General features: G+C 37.1%; 1 protein-coding gene across 1 annotated transcript in view; it reads right to left on the bottom strand.

The window, feature by feature from the left end:
- Nucleotides 1–26476, bottom strand: part of CUBN (cubilin) — a 265132-nt gene that overhangs the window by 81978 nt on the left and 156678 nt on the right. Inside the window, exons 37-44 of the mRNA XM_027595548.2 lie at nt 22132–22337; nt 21018–21202; nt 19080–19272; nt 12018–12215; nt 7284–7430; nt 4969–5159; nt 4625–4808; nt 655–829 (exon numbers count right to left, since the gene is read on the bottom strand). Coding sequence (XP_027451349.2) covers nt 655–829; nt 4625–4808; nt 4969–5159; nt 7284–7430; nt 12018–12215; nt 19080–19272; nt 21018–21202; nt 22132–22337 — 1479 coding nt within the window. The remainder of the gene's footprint in view (nt 1–654; nt 830–4624; nt 4809–4968; nt 5160–7283; nt 7431–12017; nt 12216–19079; nt 19273–21017; nt 21203–22131; nt 22338–26476) is intronic.

Genomic DNA, 26476 nt, shown 5'->3' with positions numbered 1-26476 from the left:
GGCATTATATCAGGTGCCCGTAAATAGTAAGCAAAAACTCTTGTACTAAGTTTTGTACCATACACATATTCTTGCAAATGTATACATACTTTTGTTAAATGCAGAGAAAAATTCAGGGGTTTCTTTTCAGTCAGTATGGTTATTCTTTTTGTGTTCAACGCAGTTAAGGCTTACTCCCTGGTTTGTAATCCCGTAGGAATTCTCATTAAAGAGAGGTTGGGAAATTGTACGGTACTTGCCTTAGTCCTTTCTCTGACACTGGTGACCCCTAGTGTCACGTAACACGAATTTCCGTTTGTTAAACAGATACTTTATTACTTATGACATTGAGTATGAGGCTGGGAAAATAAATATTCATCTACCAGAGACACTATATTTTTCCTGTTGGAGGAAGAATGGATAACATAAATCTCAAAGAACCATCCTCAGTGTCTCTTGGAGGATGTGCGTGGTGTCAGGAGGGACAATGTCCGTGTACATAACCTGCTCAGCTAATTCAAGAGTGGCCGGCAGGCAATGTTTTCAGGCTCAAGGTGTAATGCGTGTCCCTTCCCCATTTTTTAGATTTCCTATGCTGAGAAAAATTATTCTCAAACATGACAGCTAGAGAATACTAAGTCTGAGTAGGAGAAAAAGGAAATGGAAGTGACCTACTTGGGTGTTTCTCCAATATTGAATTGATCTTCAAACTGCAGCCTTATGAGCTTTCCAGGAGGAGCAGCTAGGAGCCAAGTGCAATCAGCGTGCTGGGGGTAATTGTCAGGGTGGCCGGGGGAGGTCACATACCCCGCAGAATCCACATCGTGGATGTAGATATTGCCCCCACAGGCTGGTGAGAAACACAGTGAAATCAACCGACAGCCTGGGAAAGAGGACGCAATGCCACTATCTTTTTGTTTGTTTGTTTGCACTGTCTTATGTCTTTTTTTTTTGTAATTGAAATATAGTCGACACTCAATGCCACATTAGTTTCAGGCATACAACATAGTGATTTGACAAGTCTACATGATTTCACATATATGTGGAATCTAAAACACACACACACACACACACACACACACACACACACACACACACACACACACACACACACACACCAAAAGCAGAAACAGACCCATAAATACAGAGGACACACTAGGGGTTGCCAAAGGGGAGGGGAGTGGGGGGAAGGGCCAGATGGGTGAAGGGAAGTGGGAGGTCCAGGCTTCCAGTTAGGGAAGGAATGAGTCATGGGGATAAAAGGTACAGCATGGGGAATACAGCCAAGCGTATCGTAAGAGCCTTGTACGGAGCCAAGGGTGGTTATACCTGTGGTGAGCACAGCATCACGTCTAGACTTCCCACTGGCATTTTTTAAAGTCTCTTTATCTGTATTTCCAACCTCAATTTCCTTTCATCTGGATTTACCCTCGTTCTCTTTTTAAGCAAAAAGGTTCTGAATTTGCGGTCAGGGGAGCTACCAAGTGTGTCACTTTCTAATTTGCCCAACTGTAAATTCTCTTAGAAAATTTCTCTCTTCCTTAAAGGCAACAAAATGCTTCTGGTGCACAGCGCATGCAGTAGAACATCATGGAAGCATTAGTATACATTTGCCACAGAGATAAGCACGTGAATGCAGTAGCATTTATAACTTCCCACTGACTGGGCAGTTCAACAGAAAGATGCGGAGATGGGATCTTGAGGTTTAAAAGACTAAGCAGATATATATTTGCACAGCTCTGTGGGCGTTCGCTCATTATGTTTCTTCAGGATTGAGATGCGTTTGAAGAGCAAGAGATGACTGGGGTGAGAGAATTTATTAGCCAGTTTCTGGAAGAAGATAAATGGGTTTTTTACACTTCTTTTCTAAAAAACCAAAGTATGTAAAAATACAGTCCAGGCCAGAGTAAACTGGGTACTTACAACACCAATGAAATGAACCTAATAAGTTAGCCTCACAGATACATGGCTCTGCTAAACTCTCTTGACATTTATTTTTGCTGTCATTCAGTCACTTATGGTCTTGAATTTTGCCATTACTCAGATTGCTTCTTGTCTCTGAACCCCTAAACTGCAGACTCTTCTGACTGCCTTTAACTCCCTTGCTCTCGGCTCTTCCTTTAGACTCACCTTGCAAAAAAACCCAATATCAAGACTGTATGCGATTCAAACCATTTGCGGAAACCAAGGCCTCCAAATGCGTGCTCTCCACTCTCAACACTGCAAGCAACCCTACTTTGTCACAGAAATATAACAGCTCTGTGGGACTTGACTCTCTGCCCTCAACCCTTCTTCTCCCCACTCTTTCTGGAGCCTCACCACGCCACTTCGGGTTCTTCAGAGCACGATGGAAGAAATCAGATAAGGACACCCCCTCAATTGGTTACCGCCCTTAAGAAATGTATCTGCATCTCTGCCTCCTTTGTCTTCCCCTGCACACCGTCTTCCTGTGCATCGGGTCGGCCTCCCACTCCACTGTCTCCTCAGGGACCGTGCTCTACGGAGGCCCTCCCTTTACCCTGTGTGCGCTCGCGCTCTCTCTCTCTCTCTTTCTCTCTCAATCCTGGTCCCCGCCCCCCTCCGTCTTGCTCCTCACATCCTCCCACTCATCACATGCTCAAGTCAGTTACACTCACCTCTGCTCTCACCACCCTTTCCTCCTTCCCCCTTCGCTTTTCAACCCCATCAAAGCACTCTGGTTGCCTCACAGTCCTGTACCCAAGCATCTATTTCATCTTTATTTTATGTCCACAGCATTTAACCTGGTTGATCACATCTCTCTCTCCTTTCAATTTTTGTCCCCCAGCTGTTTGGACACTGAGCTCCTCCTCCTTTCATCTCACACCATTCCTCCTTTGGTCCCTGGGCGCCTCTTTCCAGGTGTTTTCCAGACACTGGAAGTTTGTAACTCTTCCCCCCCATCGTCTATTTCATCCATCTCCCCACCCCCTCCCCTTTGGCAACCACCCGTTGGTTCTCTATATTTAAGAGTCTGTTTGTTTGTTTGTTTTTTAGATTCTACATATAAGTGAAATCAAATGGTATTTATCTTTCTATGACTGGCTTATTTCACTTAGCAGAATAATCTCTAGGTCCATCCATGTTGTCCCAAATGGCAAGAGTTCACTCTGTTTTCAAGGCTGAATAATACTCCATTGTGTGTGTATGTATATATATATATATATATATGCACACCACATCTTCTTTATCCACTCATCTGTGAATGGACAATAGGTTTTGAAATCAAAAGAACTTTAAGTCTAATAGTAAAGGCAGAAAGATGGGGAGCAGGTAATGGCCATACCATTCCTATATAAAAAGAGGGTCCACAAAGGAATAAAAGAATCATAGCGTTTATAAATAAACCCTTAGTGTACCTGAATTATCACCAAATATTGACTTTAAAAACGTAACTCAAGACTCTATCATGGGAAAGTAGAGTTCTGTGGGACCAGCTGATGTCTACTCACTAGACACAAGGCACTGTTCACTCTACGAAGCCTCAATGCCCAGTGACATTCTGCCCAGGCAGGATTCAGCAGCCGAGCTCAGCAGAGAGATAGAGAGGGGTAACAAACTCTCAACCTATAAAGTAATGGTGCTGGCATTCACAGAGCTGTCTTTCAAGGCTCCTTCCAAATGCCAGAGCTGTATGTAGTGGGAAGTAACAGAAGTACATTCCCCGTAATCATGGAACCTACCCAAGCTATTAGATGATTTTCTGTGTCATTTGGTAGACCTTTATTTCTTCTCCTCTTCCAGAATAAACAAATTATGCTGACATTTTAAAATCTCATATTTTAGAGAATATGCAGTAAAATATCAATATAAAAATTAGATTATTTTTTATTAGATTATATTAGATATTATATAGATACATAAAATTTAGATTAATATGTTTTTTAAAATATACTCAGGAATCTGGGATTGTGGTCAGATGATTATCCTGAAATCCATATTATCTAATTTGGGGGGGAAAAGCAAAGATCTGTTCTCTGCTAACATTACTCTCTCTTTTGAAACTATGCTTATTTACTTATTCAATTAAACATTATATAAAAATAAATGTCATAAAATTAAGTCGTTACAGCAGAATTAAATATAATTTTAATCAAGTATAATTAAGCAAAGGTAATTAAAGATCACTGTAATATATAATTAAGTGGGTAATAACAGAATCAAAGGAATATGTGTTCATTTTAAAAGAAAGCATACAAATGATTATAAAACAATGTAATTATCATTCTTACAATGTTTCCATAACTGAGTGTAACTTATAATTAGACATGGTATAATAGAAAGGACTAAGAAATATCAGGATATCTGTAAGATCAGTTTAATTTATACTTATGGAGAATTTTACTTTGTTCATTCTCTTGATAAGTATGCTTGGAAAAAATCTAAGCCTCATTTTACTTATCTGTAGAACGGAAATGATACCTTCCTTAAAAAGTAGCCATGATGAGATACTGAATGTATCAGGAATATAGTAAAGTACCTGAAAACAGGTCGCTATTCTTGTTAAATTATTATTCTTACTTTAGAAAAGAAAACTTCACGCATTTTTTCCTCAGATCTATTTAAACAAGGAAGACCAAGCAACTGCAGGAAAAATATGGGCGTTATGCTTTGTGAAAATACTTACCTAAACTCTTTGCCTCATATCTGATCTTAAATCCTTGCCCTCCATTACTAGCATCAGAAATAAACTGAACAAACATTTGATTATCTGAGGTGAACAGAGTGGATGAAGGATGACTGCCACAAAAATGACCATTTCCTCCATGGAGTCCCAAGGGTGGAGAATAGGTATCAGGTCCATTTTTCAGCTAGGAACACAAATTAAAATTGCATAAATTCCTTCATATTGAGAGAGATGGAGTGCCCAAGTCCTATCAATTTATGTCCCAGGAGAGAAGAATCACCGTTTTGTTTTTTGAATGAAGACTGCAAAGATAATAATTAGAAAAGGTAGCAAGCATGACCTACCACCAAGTAGTCCCCCTGACTGCAAGAAGAATCTCCATTTGGAATCTGGAAGGGCTGTTCAAAATGGACAGCAATGGTCAGACCACTCTGAACCAGAATGTGCCAAGAGCAGTTGAGGTTGGGACTGTAGGTCTCCGGATACCGAGGGGATGTGATAATCCCTCTGTCTGCATGCAAATATCCACCACAACCTTTCCAAGAAGAAACAAAGGTAATTTACTTAAGTGACATTTACAATGGGATTTTTATGCTTTCCTGTTTTTCTTGAGGATTTTTAAAGTGTAGGCAATAGAAATGTGGTTTGAAACTAACTGGGACCAAAGTATAAGAAATGATTACCCCAACAAGCATTTGCTGAGCACAGATGACAGGGTACTCATCTTGTGGTTTCTCCTAAGATTAGGATACGGAAATAAGCAACAGAGACAAATTACTTTCAGAAGCTTACTTTATAGACGAGTAAGACATACAATAAACACATATATAATATGTGGGATGGGGATAAACTCTACAAAGAAAAGTTAATAGGGGGAGGGAGAATGGCATAGTATTGTCTGGGGAAGTTAGAGAAGGCCACGGTGTTACGGTATCACCTGAACAGAGACCTGAAGAAATGAGGGATCAAGCCATACGGCTTTGGAGAGAAGAGGGTTCCAGTTCAGAAAACACTTGGTGTAAAGGCTTGAGTGGTACATCATGCAAATCAGAATTAATGAGACAACAGTGAGTGATCCCAAAGAAAGCAGGGCTAAGTCATTCAGGAAACTGAAAGGACTTATTTTAAGTAAAAGAGGAAGACATTCAAGGGTTTTGAGCATCAGAATGGCACGACCTGACGTAGACTTTAAAAGCATAGCTCTGTCTGCGATACTTGGACTGTAAGGGGGGCAGGCAGGGAAACGCACAGGCAGGGTGTCCGATAAGGGGATGACTGCCTGAGTCCAAGGAGAGATGATAGATAGGGCCTGGACTAGGGTGGTAGCAGGAGAAAGGTGGGGAGTGGCTGGGCTCTAGATATACTGGGAAGGTAGAATCATTGTGATTTGTTGATGGTTAGGACATGGGGTGTGAGAGAAAGAGAAGGATCAAGAATGACATCAAGATTTTTGGCTTAAGCAACTAGAAAGAATACACTCTCCATTTATCAAGATGGTGAAGAGTGTGGAATGAGCAGGTTTGGCGGGCGGAAGGGGGTGGGAAAGCAAGAGTTCAGGTTTCACATGTTAAATTGGAAACACCTTCCAGACATGCAGCCGTCCAGCGTGTGGGTGTGCACGCGCACACACACACACCTATGTACATTTATACGTGCACACGTACATCTGTCATACCCATGAACAGGAGAGAGAGAGAGGTTGGAAGAGGAAGAAGAGAGTGGATGGAGGGAGCAGGCATTAATTTGCCCATTGTCAGGGGCTGAGCAACTCAACGAGGGAGGGCAGCGAGTTCACACAACCACTTAAATCACAGGTGGAAATTTATCATAGGTCTAATTTCGAAGCCCATTCTCTTAAACCACTATGCAGTCTGCTTCCGTGAGTGTGAAGAAGGTAATTTATCTTCCATTGCTCCCTACTCTCTAAAAGACATATATAACAGTGCAGGAAAATATTAGATAAATTTTTAATGTTTATATCGAGAGTCTACTTTAAAATTATGTTTTTTGCTTAAAAGCACGAGCGTCTTTCGATGTTCCATATTTCATGGACTACTTCTTTAATTTTAATCTTATTTGGCTTTAAACTTATTATTGGACTTCCCATTTTATCAAGGTTTGAAAGTCTCGGTCATACTGCACATGATCGCCACCCATGTATTGTGCACATTCTCTGACTCATCAAACTTATATTTCAAGAGAAAAAAATTCTTCCAGCCAACCCTCCAATGAGTGGTTTAAACCAAGAGCTTTCTGAAGGTATCTTGTTTTCCTTTGTCTATTTCTTAGACTGAAGATTACTCTGACATCGTTCCTTCGATGTGTTATGGATAAGTGCTGTCTAGTTCTGTTCTAGCTGAAGCCCTCGGCTAGGCTGAAAAATTGTTTTAAAGATCTCATTCTTGGGCCTACCAGAACACAACTCCTTTTTTTGGGTGGTGGGGGGGAAGATGTCCCACCCAGAGACCTGAAGGCAGGGGATCCTTATGGACCACTCAGCCACCGTTTTTTGGATCGGACTCAGTAGCTGACACAGGATAGCCATCCAGAGGCTGGGCAGAGAACCATGTAAAAAATAAGCAGAGTATACTAGAGAAAGAGAGAGAGAGATGATGAGGTGAGATGACATGACATGACATAAAAAAAACGAGCATATTACTTTTGTGAAAGGATGCATTGAAGCCCGCTCCAGTTATACTGAAGTCCGAGGTAAGCCGGATGAACATGTACTCTCCAGTGGACCGGATGGGTCCAGGGATCTCTCTGCCACAGAGAACTGCAAGCTGCGGGGCCAGGTTACTGTCTCCTACGCCAAAGAAAGGAAATGTCAGCAGCAGAATGCGGTGTCTTCAGAATCTCCTCCACCATCCTTTGCAACCCAGACAAAGCAGCTCACACATTTTTCTCAGAACATCACCCATCCTAGGAGATCATGAGGTTCTCAAATAAAAGGACACTCCAGGAGTTACATCATTCTGGCTCCAGCTCCTAATCCTGCTGCCTACCTTTTGCTTTACCTTTTATGTTAAAATCTCCTTTGACAGTTCCCACTGTCTTTTTAAAAACTGGGTGACAGTTTTCCCTGGCACTAAAACTCAAAATCAGGGTACATGGAGGTTGGGAAATTATGGAGGAGCAGTGCTGACATGTATGTTAGAGACTCAGCTAAATCACTCTGATTGCTGAAGGTCAAGTATCTAAAAGAGAACTTCAGCCTCAGATCCTACACTAATGTTGTAAAGCCATTTGCCAAGAGGTGTGCTATGTTTATATGACCCTCTCTTCAGCTCCAGAGGGTTTTTTAGTTGTGACTATGTTTTTGTGGGTTTTTTAAACTTTCCATTTGTTTGATGTGGTTTATTCCTTTTGCTATTAAAAGAACATATTTATGTCCACTGTGTGGAGGATGAAAAAAGACAGTTTCAGCAAGTGTGCCCTCCAGGGAGAGAAGCAAAGGACAACTGGGTCACCTCATGGTTCTTTTTCCTTTTTACTACTCTTGGATATAAGCAACTTGGAACAAAGCCACAATCAAAGCCAGAGTAGAGCAAAGGAAATTATAAAATATTTGGATTCCTTGGCTGGGAAAATACATGGTTTTCTTCTCCCTCTAAGGAAAATAATTAATAAACTTCAAGCTTATAAAAACCAAAAAACAGAATAGGAGACATGAGGAAATTTGCCCCTTTAACGCAACCAGCAAAATGAATCCCTTTGACATTGATTACCGTCTAAAACTCACTCATTATTAATTACTTCAGAAAACAGGGTATTGTCTGGGATTACAAATTCAATGGCATAGCTATATGAAGGAGATGCTTGAAAGGTATTCTTTGCAGGGTTTCTGGCCTCTGGAAATTTTTGTGTTTTTTACAATTCAAAAGTTTCTCTCTGTAACTCCTTTTGCACTGGCTATTTTCACTGGGATATTTTGCTACACATTTTGCCCCAAATTGTTTCTGTTGACTTATTCTCTGTCTATATCACAAAATGTTGAAGTTTATTGTACATTGGTATTTATATCATAGGTGCATATTTTCTCTCTCAGTGAGACGGGGTAGGGTCTACTGATTTTTATTTCTTTTCTAAACTTCACCTCAGACTGTCTGATGAAACAATGCTTATCTCTAAATAATTACTTATTGGTTGCCTAACTGATGAGTTGGTAGATAACCCAATAACCATCTGATGGTTTGTTTCTCCCCCCAGTATCCATAGTAAATACTGAGGTATTTCTAGAACCTTCTACAACTTTACCATATGGATTGTGGCAGGGATGAACCTGATTTTTAAAGAGAGGGGAAAATCAAATGTAAAGAACCAGGGCTACAGGGTAGTCTGGTGATTCTCTTTCTACTCGAGACCCCTCATTTTAGAGATGTGGAAACCGAGGCCAAGATTACCAATAGCTGACATTTATCAAGCAATTACTATTACTACTTTGAGTGCTTTACATGTAATATCAAACTGTATCTTCACAATAACACTATTAGGTAGGTATTTTTATTATCTCAATTTTGTAAGGAAACAGTCTTAGGAAAGATATATAATTTGCCCAAGGGCACAGACTATAGAAGTCAACAGGGATTTAAAACCCTCGCTAAATAACTCCAGATGCTCAAACTATGCTATTAGATTTCTCTAGGATCACAAAGGAAGTACATTTTATATCTATAAGTAATAGAAGGATTACTGGTTTTTGACAAAAGTATTTTTTTGCCTTCCCCCCCTTTTTCTTTTCTTTTTTTTTTTCCCTAGGGCCAATGTAGTTTCACAGAACCTCAATTAGGGGGAATCTTAGGTATGTAAAATTTGTTGGTACGTGGTCTGGAAAAAATGGATTCAGTCTTGAACCATCACAATCCTGTCAAAAAAATGAGTAAGCAGGTGACAGAGTGCCTCAGGTCTCCCAGGAAGGTGCAGGGCCCTCTCTGGGGTGGCCCAGGAAAGTCCACAGCCCGCTTGGGGCCAACAGCCACAGGCTGAAGGCCTGTGATGACTGGTCAGTGGCACAAGTGGCCTCTAAGTATTATTGCTTGTGGTCAATGGCTTTAGATATTTGCTTCAGAATGTGATATGCCACTGCTACTCAGAAGCAAAAAAAAAAAAAAAACCCTGTCTGAATGAAAAACGAACAATTGGAGTGGGACTTGAAATTTCATTCTAAATGTAGACTAAACACTGCAAATGAACAAAATACCCACCAACCGCTACAGTCGGCACTCAATAGCTACTTCTTGAATGAGTAAAGAAACATATGAGGAACTAATGAGCCTATTCAGTACCTACTCCTGTTGTGAATAAAAATTTCTTTCGATAGGTCACACTCCAATTTAAAACACTGTCATTGTTTTGGCATATAAGTCAATTTGCTGAGCTCCCAAGCTCTATGTCTCAGTAGGAACACTTCCAGTCTATAAAATTTATGATGAAACCTATTTTAAAAATATCTCTAGCAAAGTAAATGGAAATCTAAATTAAACAATTCTGAATTCCACATCTATAAAATGCCAGGACTTTTGCTGGGAATTTTGCATGTATTATGTTCCCTGATATAACAATTCCAAGAAGTAGATATTGGTCTCTCTTTCACAAACAATAAAACAGACTTGGAGACATTTAGTATTTTGTGCAAGGTCACACAGAAGAAGAAGAAAACAACTCTCAGGCTTCAGGCTTCTAAGAAAAACTATTGGTGAAACAAAAAGCAACTCAATAGAAAGTGAATGTTAAAAGAGTAACCATAATTTACTTCATTACTGGAGTTACCTACTGAAGATATTTTTTTAAAGTTTCTACTTGATTCTACTTGAACACTCAGAATATGTGTGCAAGGACACACTCATTTCATTACATGAAAAGTTTTAAATTTTAACATCCACAGGAATGCCTTGATGTGAGAAAAGATGATAATTTCTCTGGGCAATGTGCTAATAGCTGATGGTTGATAGGAAAAAGGGGAAAAGTGAAGATTTATCATCTTATCTCATTTGTATGTTTGATTTGAGTCTTTGTGCCCAGCCTCAACAAAAGGAAAATAAAGCACTTCTGCCATTTCCTAACTGTACTTCATGAGAGTCTAGGGTTGAGGGGATGAGGGAGATAAGAACTTGCATACGAGTAACCTCTGGGCAAAAAGCAAACACATGTTTGGTCCACAATATGCTCTGAAGCATTTTTCATTAATTTCCAAAATCTAACAATTGGGAAATTCATAGAAAATTCTGTATCTTTCATATCTCTTAGAAGACAGGAAGCTAAGCCTGCCTTCTTAGCAGCTGCTCCTTTAACGCTGTTCTCCAGTTTAACACTTCCCTAGTTATGTTCCCTGTTGTCTAGGTAGGCATGTGAGGTCTTAATGTCTTTATCATGGTGGGTAGTGGTTCTCAAACTTTAGAGACTATCAGTATCATCTGGAGGCAGGGACAAGGGTCAGGCAAGTGAAGTACTCGCATCACGGGCAACATTCAGGGAGGGGCCAAAGACCTTAGAAATCAAGATAAATAATATTTTAGTGCAATATTTTAAAAATTAAAATTTAATGTAAAATGGACAAAATACCAAAATTTTAAACCAAGGTAGAATCTGACCCTGCAGTTTGCACAATTCTGCCTTACTTTCCTCACCCTAAACACGGCCCGCCTGGAAGGTTTTTTAAATCACAGATCTAGGACCCATCCGGAGAGTTTCTACTTTAGTAGGTCTGGGGTGTGGCTGAAAGATTTGCATTTCTAACAAGTTCCCTGGTAACACTGATTCTGCGGGGGCCGGGTCTGAGGACCACAATGTGAGAAACACTGATCAGAGGATGGGGCTTTCCTCTTCTCCAGCCATGTGAATTGTGAAGCACAATTTTGTACATGTTGCATCTTAGTATTATGCCACTAATCGCATTGCAACACCACACCTGTGCATAGAAGAAAAGATGAAAAATGTTAGCCCTTAATTCTGCCTATTCTACCCAAAAATTCAGTAGACAAAGAGAATGGAATATATTGCAATTATTTGCAACTTTTTCACACTTGGATCTGAAAGCCATAGGTCTAAAATATCAAAATTTATCTCCAAGACCTTTCATCAAGAAAGCAGCACCACCTGGAAACTCAGACCATTACTTCCTACTTAAGCTAAAGGTAGGGCTTTTTCTTAGGAATGTAATGCTGTCCCTGACATAGTATGTGCATTCGTTTGTTACAGAACATTTAATACTATCCTTACATTCTTTAGAGATTGTAGCCAACTCTGGTACTGGGTGCCTTCACTGACCATGGTATCTGGGAACTTCCGTATAAAACGGATGGAGACAGCGAACAAGTATTATCATAATTGAATGTAACTAAATATGTGTTAGGGCTGAAACTTGGCCTTTTTGTTTTGTTTAAATGTTTCTCACCATCTTTTATCACAAGGTTGTCATAGTCACAAGTTCTGTGAGCTTCGATGTCCAGGGAAAGGATGTTGAGTTCCACAGTAGAATCTGGAGCCTGAATAAGCCACATGCAGTCAACATTGTTACTGTAGCTTTCGGGCCACCCTGGGGAGAAGAGAAAGACTGGCGCATCTCCTGTCCTCAGGAAGCCACCACAAGCACCTGTTGAAGAAAAAATACCACCTATGAAATACCTCCCACGGGAGAGAATGTAGCACGTTCATTTTAAAGTGGCGGCCCTGAACCTAGGGGAAACAACCAATTAAAACAGGGTTCTCAAAGAAATCTAGAAAGATTTTCTTAAACCTGCTGACTCACCCAGCTGTGATTTCCCTTAATTGATTTTTTTGTGTGGGGAAAAACACACTTTATTCTGCTTTTCTCACCATAGTTTTGTCACACAGCCCATTTATTGATTAGTGTCTGTTTTGTTGAGCATGAAGTTAGTTCATGTAGAAGACCCTATTATGATTCTTTGTTACTATTATTTATGTTTCCTCTGGACTTCAATCTTCATTTTTTCAGCATAGCTATTCACCATGTAATTTATATCTGGGCAACCATGAAATAGTTTTCAATTTGGTAAAATGTATAACAACAGCTTTTATTTCTGACTCAGTTTGTTTAAAATTAGCTTTATTGAACTATTCTGTAGATCTCATAAAACTTACCCTTTTAAAATATACAATTCAGTGGGTTTTAGTATATTCACAAAGTTCTGTAACCATCACTGATCATTTTAGAGCACTTTCACCATTCCAAAAGACACTTCAAACCCATTAACACTGATAGCTTGCCTGTTTTCCACTCTAGCAGTCCATGGGAACCACTAATTGGCTTTCTGACTCTCTCTATGGATTTGCCTGTTCTTGACATTTCATGTATATATATTCATACAATATGTGATTAGCTTTTGTGGTGAGCTTCATTCACTTAGCATCATGTTTTAAAGTTCATTCGTATTGCAGCAGGCATCACATCAGTATTTCCTTCATTTCCCTTCATTCGCTCATTTCCTTTTTTAAGGCTGACTAGTACACCACTGTGTGGATATACCGCACTAAATTTTATCAGCTGTTTGACATTTGGGTTGTTTCTGCTTTTTCACTATTCTGAATAATGCCTCTATGGACATTCGGTGTATAAATTTTTGTGTGGACATATGTTTTAATGCCATTAGGTATACGACTAGGAATTTAATTGCTGGATCATATGGTCACCCTGTGTTTCCATTTTTTTTTAAAGATTTTATTTATTTATTTGAGAGAGAGAGAATGGGAGATAGAGAGCACGAGAGGGAAGAGGGTCAGAGGGAGAAGCAGACTCCCTGCTGAGCAGGGAGCCCGATGTGGGACTCGATCCTGGGACTCCAGGATCATGACCTGAGCCAAAGGCAGTTGCTTAACCAACTGAGTCACCCAGGCACCCTGTGTTTCCATTTTTGAGCAACTGCTAAACTGTTTTCCAAAATGGTTATACCTTTTTATATTTTTACCAGCAATACACAGGGTTCCAATTTCTCCACATCCTTGCCAACACTTGTTATTGTTTGTCTTATTGATTATAACCGTCCTAGTGAGTGTTAAATATATGTTTTCTAGTATACCACTTTAATTCACTCATTCTTCTTTTTACTATATATTTTTTAAGTTATTTTCTCAGTGGTTGTCTCAGGATTACAATTAGCCTTTTAATTTGAATCAGTGTAGTTTGGATTAATATTAATTTAGTAGTTTGAATAGTATACAAAACTTTGCTCAAATATGATTCCATTCCAACCCTCCCATCCTTTGATGCTATTATTATCATAAAAATTATATATTTAAACATTACAAACCCATCAACATAGTTTTATAGTCATTGCTTGATGTCTTTGAATCAGACAGAAGAAAAGATCTACAAACAAAAGTACATTTATAACATCTTCATATTTACTTACGGCATTACTTTACTGTTTAGTAGTAGTGAAAACACGCTATAGTACTTTCATTTCAGCCTGAAGACCTCCCACTAGAATTTCTTGTATAGTAGATCTGCTAGCAATAAATTCTCTGAATTTTCAATTTATCTGGGAGTGTTTTAATTTCTCCTTAGTTTGGAGGATAAATTTGCTAGATAAGGATTTTTTTTTTATTAAAGATTTTATTTATTTATTTATTTGAGAGAGAGAATGCGAGACAGAGAGCACGAGAGGGAAGAGGGTCAGAGTGAGAAGCAGACTCCCCGCTGAGCAGGGAGCCCGATGTGGGACTCGATCCCGGGACTCCGGGATCATGACCCGAGCCGAAGGCAGTTGCCTAACCAACTGAGCCACCCAGGCACCCTAGATAAGGATTTTTAATCAACAGTCTTTTTATTTCAGCACTTTGAATATGTCATTACACTGACTTCTGGCCTTCACGGTCTCTGATGAGAAGGGAGGTAGTAATCTCATTGAGGACTCCTTTTCTTTGATAGGTCACTTTCTCTTGGTCTTTTGAGGACGATCACTTTTTCTCCAGCTTTGATATTTTGTGATGTGTCTAGATGTGGATCTCAGTGAGTTTATCCTATTTGGAATTTACTGAACTTCTTGGATGTTGGAGATTGGATGTGTAGATTAATATTTTTTTATCAATATTTGGACACTATTTCTTCAAATATTCTTTGTTCCGCTTTCTCTCCCTCTTCTTCTGGGATTCTCATTGTACATATGTTAGTATAACTGATAGTTTCTGAGGTTCTGTACAGTTTTTTCAGTCTTTTTCTTGCTTTCTAGCAGACAGGCTAATCTCAATTGATCTATCTTCAAGTTCACTGATTCTTTCTTCTGCCTGCTCAAAGCTGTCCTTGAGCTTCCCCAGGGATTTTTTTTTTTTTCCAATTATGATACATTTCAATTCTAGAATTTCTAATTGGTTGGGTTTTTTTCTTTTAATAATTTCTATCACTTTATTGATATTTTCTATTTGGTGATACATTATTCCCATATTTTCCTTTAATTCTTTAGACATGGTTCCTTTTAACTTTTTAACGTATTTATAATAGCAAATTCAAAATCTGTGTGTGTTGGAATATGTCTTTAAGGCTCTAGCAGGCAGTTTACAACTCTGCCTTAGACTTTGTTTCCTGCTTACACAGATCCTCAAGATCATATAGAGGTAAGAGTTTAGGGCTTTCTTGTGTCTTTTCTTGGACATGGGTACAGCCCTGCACATGTGTGTGGCTTTCTAGTTTCCCAGATGTATGTCAGAGTTTTCCAAAGCTCCCTATGAATATCTCATTCCCCAGGTTTTTCCTTTTACAGTTTTATTCAGTCTCTTGTTAGCTGCAGCTGGTATCACTGCCACATGCAATTGTGATGTTAAACAATTGCCACTGATTGTTTTCCACAAACACACTGGGGATAGGGCTATTGGCACTGAGCAACCTCTGAGGCAGGTCAAATGAAGACAAGTCCTGAGAATGCAGCTCTCCTAGGAAGTTGCCAGATAGGTCAGATTATGTTAATTCCTAGGAAATAGGGTGTTTTCTATAGCTCCAAACCTGTTCTACCCCTTCTAATAGTTCCTAGGCTGCTGGTTTTCACAGCTACCATACTTGTGAGGATACTGAAAGGCAACTACAAAGCTGAGGCAAGGGGAGAGATGGAAATAGGGAGAATTAAGATGCCAGAAAGTTGACTCTTTCACTGAGATTTGGCCATCATGCTTGAATAAACACTCTTTAGACTGTAGCAAGTTTTGATTAATTTCCAGAGTTCTCAAAAGTTGATTTTGACAATGTTCTCATTGTTTTTACACAGGAATGGATTTTCAGAGATCCTTACTCCACCATTCCAGAGGTTTATTACTTTTATATCAGTACATGTTCGAATCTTACTAGGACCACCAGGAAGTGAGTGTAAAATTTTATAGGACTACATCCTAATTCCTTTATCCTATTACTACATAGGCTACAGAAGTAAAGAAAAAAGAGACAAATGAGAGCAATTTTCAAGTGAAAGGCTGACTATTACTCAGTGTCTTCAAATGTTAAGATTTTCCTCTATGTGAAATATTTCTTATCTTGAATTTATAAAAGGCAGTTGTCGCACTAACTATGGGTCATTAGTCTTTTTGATCAAATATTCATTTATCCTCATTTCCAAACATGTGGTGAAATTACACATCCTGATACTTTTGTGGTTGAATGAGGTCATTTGACCAGTTTGAGCCAATGACTTACGAGCAAAATGACTTGTGTCACTTTTAAGATGAGCACTTTTACACTGAGATGTGCCAGGGCTCTCTGTCCTCCTGCCATGATCACAGTCAATGCCCCAGACAAAGTCAGATCCTGTGTTATGGAATGATACTGATGACAAGGCACCTAGTTAATCTAAAAGGGATGTTTAGCACAAACCAGAAAGAAACTATTATTTTTCAGCAACTCAGAGTTTGGAATTGTTTGTTACTGCAGCATAACTGAACATGTTCTGACTGGTATGCCAACTAACGTTTTCCTACTTGACAGGTTTATTTCCCTTCAGATGATCCTAGGTCACATTAAGCTCAGTTTCCTTTGCTTGCTTTTCTTCTGCCTGTACCACCTGCTTTGTCATTAAATAATTTAATTACTATATTGTTATTTAACAGACATATGAATACTTTGTTTTTCCCAATTATTTTTAAGCTCCTGGAGTGTTGAGATCATATCTTTGTTTCTTTACTTAGTCATCTTGGTACATCTATAACAAATCCTCAATAAATGTTTATTGAATTAAACTAAACCTATGTATGTGTAAGAAATGCTGATGGTACAATGTTCAATATATTAATACATTTTAAAATGTTGTTTTTTTAGTTTTAATGACTCAGAATGTTCTAGATACCTAGTAAATTATAAAATTCTCTTACCTTTCACTTTACTTTTCCCCTGTTTTTTTTTTTTAAGATTTTATTTATTTATTTGACAGAGAGAGACACAGCAAGAGAGGGAACACAAGCAGAGGGAGTGGGAGAGAGAGAAGCAGGCTTCCTACAGAGCAGGGAGCCCAATGTGGGGCTCGATCCCAGGACCCTGGGATCATGACCTGAGCCGAAGGCAGATGCTTAACGACTGAGCCACCCAGGCACCCCTTCTTTTCCCCTGTTCTTGATTGAGGAAAATGAGATTTATGATACTATATTTGCTTATCCACTTAAATCATATAATTACAGAGCATAAGTATGAGAAAAGAATTTTTCATTTTTTGAGTACTAAATTATATTTGTTTATATAATATTTTGCATGAATAAGTGATTCCTTTTCTAACTTGAGATTTGTGGATACAAAAAAAGCTTAGCTCAAGTTTACTTACGAGAGATTTCCAGAATTAAATGGATAGCTCTAAATTACATTTGGCAATCTTGTTGATGGTTCTTTGCTCTTAGATAAGTAGGTTAATATTTTAGGAAAGAAACTCATATTCAATGTTATGGTAGCATCTTGTAAGGGAGGTGAAAATAACATCTCAGAACAGAATACTCTAGGGGCATTAAATAAAAACAAGTATGAATTATACCTTTAACATTTTTCTCTGCCAATACAAATTCCCAAGAAGCTAGAAAAAAATAGACTCTAATCTTTTAGGATTTGTGTAGTCTTAGAACAAGTTCAAAGTTTGAATATTCTTCAATGAGAACCTATGATAACGTGTCTCAATCAGGTATAGTTGATTGCGGGTGAGGGGTTTAGGTGTGCCAACCATGTAACTTTTTTTTAAGTACGCTACATGCCCAATGTGGACTTGAGCTCATGGCCCTGAGATTAAGAGCTATGTACTCTACCAACTGAGCCAGCCAGGCACCCCAAAAATCCATGTAACTTTTGACTGCCCAAGAACTTAATTACTAATAGCCTACTGTTGACCAGAAGTTTTACTGATGACATAGTCAATTAACACATATTTTGTATGTTATGTGTATTATATGCTGTATTCTTACAATAAAGTAAGCTAGAGAAAAGAAAATGCTAAGAAAATCACCAGAAAGAGAAAACACATTTACAGCCCTGGACGACTGTGTTTATTGAAAAAAATTCTCATATAAGTGGATTTTTTTAATCCCATGCAGTTTTAAACCTGTGTTGTTCAAGGGTCAACTGTATACCAAGGACTGACAATATCCTCCAAGAAATGTCTGTCAAACTTCTATGTCACCCCATAAAAGCCATTCAAAATTGTTTAAACAAATTATTAAGGAAAAATTAGTCTCCCCAAACACTGCTTCCTGAGGGGATTAAGGAGGTCTTAAACATAGTAAAATAGAACTTTAACAATTAGGCTAATTTTACATGAAACATGAAGGTTTGCAACCAACTAAGGAGAAAGTGAAGCATTTCTAAAAGTACATTTAAAATAAAATATAGAGAAAACACAGCTACTTCTCCCTACTAGTTGATTCATAATGTTGTATGTGTGTGAGCATGCACAGTATTTACAAATCAAATTTTCAGAGATATCTAAAAGGATCTCTAGAAATGATAAGCAGGAGCATCTGGGTGGCTCAGTCGGTTAAACGTCTGACTCTTGATTTCGGCTCAGGTCATGATGTCAGGGTCATGAGATCCAGCCCTGCATCTGACTCCATGCTGAGTATATTGGGCTCAGCACTGAGTGTGGAGCCTGTTTAAGATTCTCCCTCTCCCTCTGCCCTTCCAACCCCCTGGTGTGCCCTCTCTATCTAAAAGAAAGAAAGAAAGGAAGGAAGGAAGGAAGGAAGGAAGGAAGGAAGGAAGGAAGAAAGAAAAATTATAAATAGAATGCCTCATGGATATCAAACCCTTAATTAAAATAAAAACATATAATGGGAAACCAGTATTTTTAAAAAGCAAATGTACAGTTTTTAAAAAATGCAGTATTTATGAAATTAAGAGAACACCTGAACATATGGAGGAAGGGCTTTAGGGCTGTACTTACTTTTCTTAGTCATTTATGTATTTGGCTTCTGTTATGGTAAGACCATTTGAACGACTAGCCCAAACATATCAGCCCCTAAGCAGAATTTTGTTTATTACCAAACACACCTGTAGCAATAGTAGGTAAAGGTCCAACAGAGACATTCACGGCAAACCACTCCAGAAAGAATCCTTTCCCTGTGACTGAAGAATCGGAAGAAAACTGAAATGTCAAAGAATTTCTAGAGGAGCTAAAAGTTGCGGTCTGGGTACCACAATAAGTTCCAATTAGACGGGAATGAACACCAAGGCCATCATAAATCTGCATGTAAAAGAAAAAAAAGAAAGAAAGAAAAACTGATAATAGAGCACTGAATTTAGGGAACTACCTCTATTTTTCTTCATAAAAAAGAAAACTGAAAGGTTGCTTTATGTTATTATAATTTCATCATAATAGGAAAAAATAAGTAAACATTTTATGTATCAGTCCAAAGAGGAAGCACCATTAAACATAAAATATGATTACAAAAAATTTAAGGTGTTTTAAAATAATTTTATCTTTGCTGCAGAATTGTGTTAATACACAAGCTCTGTGTGATATAGTTCGTTATTTGATTTACAGTAAAATTTGGGGGTGGGAAAGTAGGAACCGAGATGGTTCCACAACAGTAGATCTTACTGAATGCTTTGGAGCCTCAAGGGAAGGAATTAGAAAGAAAGGGAGAAAACAAGAAGAAAGAGGAAAGGTTTAATTAAAGTGGACAGATAACTGAAAGCAGAATTAATGACAACAAAATTACAGCTTGCAAGGGATCAACACACATTCAAAGCACTCAATAAATTTTACTCATTTGGTCTAAAATATTAAATTACGTATTCAGAGACACATTTTGATCATTACAAACACATAGCATGGAGCACATTTTTTTTCAGCACATGTGGATGAATGCTATCCAACCACACTTCCTATCCCTTCCTTTATCTTCTAAATAATTTGGAACAAGTTCATTATAATTGTTATAAATTTCTCTACTGAAGTTACTATATAAGCTAAGTTTTTCACTCCATATAATAATGATTTCCACACATACTGAGCATCTATTAGGTACTTAATTCTATGTGAGGCACTGTAGACCCAAGATGAATACGACAGAATCCTGCCTTTTGAGAATCTGATAAAATTGTTGAACTCATAGAAGGAGAAAGTAGAATGATGGTTGCCGGGGATGGGGAGAGAGGGAAATAGGGAGATGTTGGTCAAGGTTACAAAGTTTCAGTGATGCACGATGAGTAATTCTGGAGCACTAATGTGCAGCAATGTGACTATAGCTAATACTGTAATATGTAATACTTTCTGTATTATATACTTGAAATTTGCTAAGAGGGTATATCTTAACTATTTTTACCACACACACACCACACACACACACACACACACACACACACACACACACACTTCAAATGATAACCATGCAAGGTGGCAGATATATTAATTAGCTTGATTGTGGTGATTATTTCACAATGGATACATATATTGCAACATCAAGTTGTACATCTTATATATATATATATATATATATATATATATACACAATACTTATTTGTCAAATATACCTGAATAAGGCTAAAAAAAAAAAAGAATGTGATAGTGTTTCTGAAATTGATGCAACGACCAATGTCTGGATGGCAATAACCACCACAATTATTTATTCATTTATTTTAAAATGATCCTTCAAACTTTTAACACTGTAACATAAGAATACACAAGAAAATGGGATATAAGGTAGAATAAATACTTAATAAATATTTAAGATACACACATGTGCATAGACAAAGCCCAACAGGTAAATTACAACAATGCTAAAACAAACTTAGATATAGAATCCAAAGATAATAAATATAATACCAGAATTACCTTTTCATCAGTAACCTAGACAGGGCAATCATGATTTAGGGAAGACCATTTCGTGTGATTTACAAATGCGTGAATAGACAGTAACTTGGGTTTATTTTTGCAAATAGAAATTCACCAAAATTTATAAACACTGATTGTAGTTAGAAACTCACCCTTAATTTGTCATAATAGCAGTTAGGTGCTGCTTCAATGTCTATCTCCAAGATTCTACCATGGATAACTTGAGATGCATTCACATTTACTATCCATTGGTAATTGGAGTTGTGGGGGTAACGTCCAGGCCATAAGGGAGAAGCAACTTTCCCATGAGTTCCCACAATATTATCATTGCCAAATACTAGGAGGAAAAACAGAGTAGTAAATCAGATGTACTTAGAACAGCTCTTTAATCAAGAAACTTTGATTCTTTGAAAGAAACAAAAGGCAAGGGGTGTTGAAAAGGATAGACTTTTAATTGACTGTGATTTCTATTCTGAACACTGAAAGAAATATTGCTTCCCTTTTGGTTTCTGTACTATCTATTAATTCCTTGGAGAACAGTGATTTTGTGAATGGAATTCCATCTCCTAAGAAGGTTGCATGGTGTGAAAAGAGATAACTTCCCATGTGAAAAGGGGTTCCCAGCCCCCAGGGGACTTGAGGACATACGAAGGGGTATTACCAGGCTCCTTCTCTAATTTTTACCTATTTTACTTTTTTTTTTTTACAAAAGAATGGGACATGTTTTTTAAAATTTTATAAGGGAAATTGACATATTGGAACCACATGAAGAATAGCTAGTTATGGAAAAGTCAAGTTAGAAAATAAAAATATTTCATGTTTTATTCTATTAGAAGAAAACCCTGTTATATCTGAGCACTTAATTTGACCCTAAAATAATACTAAATGTTTTGAATTTGAAGAATATAGAGTTGATGAGAACAAATGAAATACAGTTGATATCAATATACTAAACCTGAGTTACAATGCATCAGAAGCCTCTAAAAAATATCATACAAAAAGTTTAATATAACATTAGGTAGAAACTAGGGCTTAAAGAGAATACTAGAGTCATTGAGAATGCTCTCCCTTGCTCTTAGTGGGCCATTCATATATAATTTAGTTTTTATAATAAATTTCAAAATCAAGTAATTCCACAAATACAATAAAATTAAGAGAACAGAGTTCAGGATTATTCTTAACTTTGTGTGTTACTAAGAAATTTGTTATCCTTTCTAGTTCATAAGATGTCTTCTGGAAGACATCAATAAAAAAGAAGCAACTTACTTTTAGTAAATGTGGCTTGGAAGCCTGTGCCACTGCCTGAGCCATCTGAGACAAATCGGATCCACAGGATATGTCCAACAATGGATGAATAATTGAGGGGGAGGACATTTCCACAGTATCGCCCCACCAAGGGACCGGTGGCATTTCCTTCACGGACCTCCACAAAATCTCTGCTACAGTCCCGAGACTCCTCCAACTGGAAAGTTCTAATTTGGGGGGGAAAAAAAGAGTTTAGAAAGATTAAATTGATAGAATAAGCTTTGGGATTATCCTGAAACATTTGCTGGGTTAAACTGTTCTTTATAAAACTTTCTTTAGCTTTCACTACAATATCTTTGAGCCAACTCAGAATATTTCTTTCAGTCAAATTTGTTGAAATGCCTATTAAAGAACTACAAAGACAATTCATTCACTGCCTTTGAGGAGTTTTCTTTCTAGGGGGAAAGATGGGGCATTCTAGAATATAGGAAAAAAATATATCTTATAAGGCATAATATCTTAAGTGCCCTCAGATCTAAAAGTGTTATAAGATTTTGAGGCAGAGGTATCATATCTGATTGTGAGGCTCAGTGCTAGCTTGATGGAGAGATTTTTTTTGAGATGGAAATATAAACATCAACTGGGTTTAAGGCAGAAAGGGTGAGCTGAAAATGCATGTCAGTAAAAGCACACACACACACACACACACATACACAGGTGGGGCATATTTAGAAATCTGTGGGAGGTCTAGTTTGGTTAGAACACTGGGTACCTTTAGGAAAACATGAGAAGACCTAGCTGAAGCAGTATGATGGGCTAATTTTGCCAGAGCTTAAGTGCCAATCAAAGGTATCTGTACTTCATTTCTGAAAAGGCAGAATAAATATGGGATTTGTAATTACACAGGCTAGTATTTAGAAATGTGGCCTATTCAACTTGTATTATATTCTGCAGTTATGATGACATGGGGGATTGAAAGATAGTAAATAATATCTATTTCATGATTATCACTAGTAACATATAGAGTGTGGAACATGTAGGTGCTAAATGAATGCTTTCAGAACTTGGCCTTAGTGTTTTATAAACTTGGATATATAAATATACAGTCAATACAACCCAATCCACACTGCCAAGACAATTCAATGGGGAAAATAAAATCATTCTAACAGATGGTGCTTCAGTAACTGAATATCCTTATGGAGGGGAAAAAAAACCCTCAACCTCTGCCTCTCTCCATACATAGAAAATAATTTAATATTCCTTATAGATGTAAACATAAGATCCAGAAACATAAAGCTCCTAGAAGAAAACAGAGAATGTCTTTACAACCTTGGGGAAGGCAAATATTTCTTAGATTGAATGCAAAAGGCATTAACCATAAGATTAAAAAAATTAATAAATTCAACTTCATAAAAAATTAAAACTTCTCCTCATTAAAGACATGACTAAGAAAATGAATAGGCAAGTTACAGACTGTGAAGGGGGAGAAGAAGAGATAATTACAAAGCATATATCTAACGAGGGACTCGTATCTGAAATATGAAAGGAAATCCTACAAATAAACTACGAAGAAACAAATAACCAAGTTAATAATGACAAAAGGTCTGGACAGACTCTTAAAAGAAATTGAGTGAATAGCCAGTGAGAATGTCCAAAGTACTCTGTGTCATTAGGCATCAGAACAGTGTAAATTAAATATCACTGTAAGTTATCATTTCATACCCATCAGAATGGCTAAAATGAAAAAGACTGACAAGATCAAAGGTTAGCAAGCACATTAGAAGTCTCATATATTTCTGTTTGAATAATTATTTGGCAGTTTCTTATGAAATGTAATACACATCCAATTAATGGCCTAGAAGTTCCTCTCCAAGATAACTACCCAAGAGAAATAAAGAAAAGGATAGTAGTGATGGTTGCCCAGAATTGTAAATGTATGTAATGCCACTGAATTGTGTACATAAAAATAGGTAAAATGCTATTTTTTATGTTATATATCTTTTACCATATTAAAAAAAGTTTGAATTTTAAGTGGTAAAATTAGATCACCACAGATCTGCTTGAGAAAATTACTCTGCAGTAACATATAATGGCAATATAATATAACAATATAGTAACTGGGGACAGCAGAAAAATCTATTTTTGTTTTTAGATACGCTGAATCTAACATAATGGTGTATTACCAAGGTGGAACTATCTGTTGGAGCTAATATGTAGTTTGGACTTCAGAAGATATGCTGGGGCTATACTTGGAAATCATCTGTGTGTATATGATAAAAGCTGAAAGCATGGCTAGACTGGGGGTTTAGAAATGAACACGTGGGAGATAATTAATAGAAAGAGAATGAGAGAAGAGATGACAGCAGAAGCTTAGGGGAACACCTGCATTTTGAGTATATTAAGAGGAAGGGGAAACAGCAAACACAGGAGTAAGTGTGAAAAAAAGGACGAAAAACAAGTTCAATGTCATGTCATAAAAGCCAAGAGAGAAAATGAAACAGAGGGTGATACAGAGTGATGATGAGTGTCAAATGATGCACAGATCTGAGACTAACAATAGGCTATACGATTTGGTTGCTAAAAATAAATTAGTAACTTTTAAAGGAGCAGTTTCTGACTATAGAATTATTTTTCAAACACACTAAGGACTAAAACAGATGATTTTTGTGATTTCCACAAGATGGTGAATTACAATAACAGCAACAACAAAGCTTTCTATAACTCCCAGTAATTTGAATTTACAAATTCTCTACAATTATTCTTTTCATGTTCCCATTAACATGTCTAAAAATGTATAGATGTTGTTGGCCACAAATTAAGTCTCAGAAAATATTAAAACTATTAAAAACCATGTTCTCTGACCACTATAGAATAAAATTAGAATAGAGTAACAAAGAGATAACAAAATGTCCCATAATTTGGAACCAAAATGTCTTTCTATATAAACCATGTGTTAAATAAGAAATCAAAATGGAAATTAGACTATATTTAGGACTGAATGAGAGTAAAAACATTGTGTATTAAAATTTATAGAGTAGGAAGCTTGCGTGGCTCAGTCAGTTAAGCATCTGCTTTCAGTTCAGGTCCTGATCCCAGGGTCCTGGGATCGAGTCCTGCATCGGGCTCCCTGCTCCGTGGGAAGCCTGCTTGTCCCTCTGCCTACTGCTTCCCCTGTTTGTGGGTGCACTCTCTCTCTTTTTCTTTCTCTGATAAATAAATAAATGAATAAATAAATAAATAAATAAATAAATAAATAAATAAAATCCTTAAAAACCGTATTAAATAAAGTACAGTCAAAGCAATATTTAGAGGGAAATTAATAGCTTTAAATGTTTATAAAAGAAAAGAACAAATATTAAGAAAAATGAGCTAGGTGTCTAATCTTAAAAGTTAAAAAATCAAAGCAGAAAAAAACAAAAGGGAAGTAAAGAAACAACAAAACATCTGAAATTAATGAAATAGAAATGTAGAAAGTACTAGAAAAGATAAAAATATCAAAAGCTATTACTTTGACAAGACTAATAAAGTATAAACTTCTGATAAAACTGATCAGTAATAAAAGAAAGCTTAAATGAGCAATATAACTAATAAGAAAAGGACTTAATTTCAGATACATTAAGTTTTTTTTAAATTTTAATGATATCCCTTAAAAACCTTATGCCATAAATTTGAACTCTTAGTTTTCTATAAAAATATAATAATATACTTGGGGTTGAAGAAAGAAATGAAAAACCTTAAAAAATCCATTAAATCAAACAAAAATCAGTATTTAAAGTTGTGCACAGACAAAACAAAACCAAAATATGAGCCCAGATGATTTCATAGGGGAACTCTACCAAAGCTTCAATGAATCAGTAGCCCAACTTCAATCTTATGCAAACTGCAACAAAAAGTAGAAAAGAGGGTGAGTCTCCAGCATGTTGAGGTTAGCATAATCTTGACAGCAAAGCCAGTCAAAGAATGTCAAAGAAAGAAAAAGTGTAGGTCAACCTAACTTAACAATATATATGAAAAATCCTGAATAAAATATAAGCAAAATGGATCCATAAATTTGTAAAATCTAATCAAGTTGTACTAACAAAGCTTTAAGAACAGAAGATCAATAAGAAAATTCAACACACACACGCACTTGTACACACAACTAACAGAAAAAGATAGATGCAAAATACACTAAGAGAAAATCAATGACAATTGCAGAAAAAGCATTTGATAAAACTCAACACCCACTCATCGTAAATACTCTTAGAAAATTAGGAATAGAAGGAAATTTTCTTAATGGGATGAGAAATGCCTACAAAACACCTACAGCAAATATACTTAGAGGTAAAAATTTTAAAGCATTTCCTTTGAATCAAAAACAACACAG

Source organism: Zalophus californianus, chromosome 9, assembly GCF_009762305.2.
Source record: "Zalophus californianus isolate mZalCal1 chromosome 9, mZalCal1.pri.v2, whole genome shotgun sequence".
NCBI classification, from domain to species: Eukaryota; Metazoa; Chordata; class Mammalia; order Carnivora; family Otariidae; genus Zalophus; species Zalophus californianus.
The sequence above is the reverse complement of the archived record's forward strand: the minus strand, read 5'-3'. Positions and strand labels throughout refer to the sequence as shown.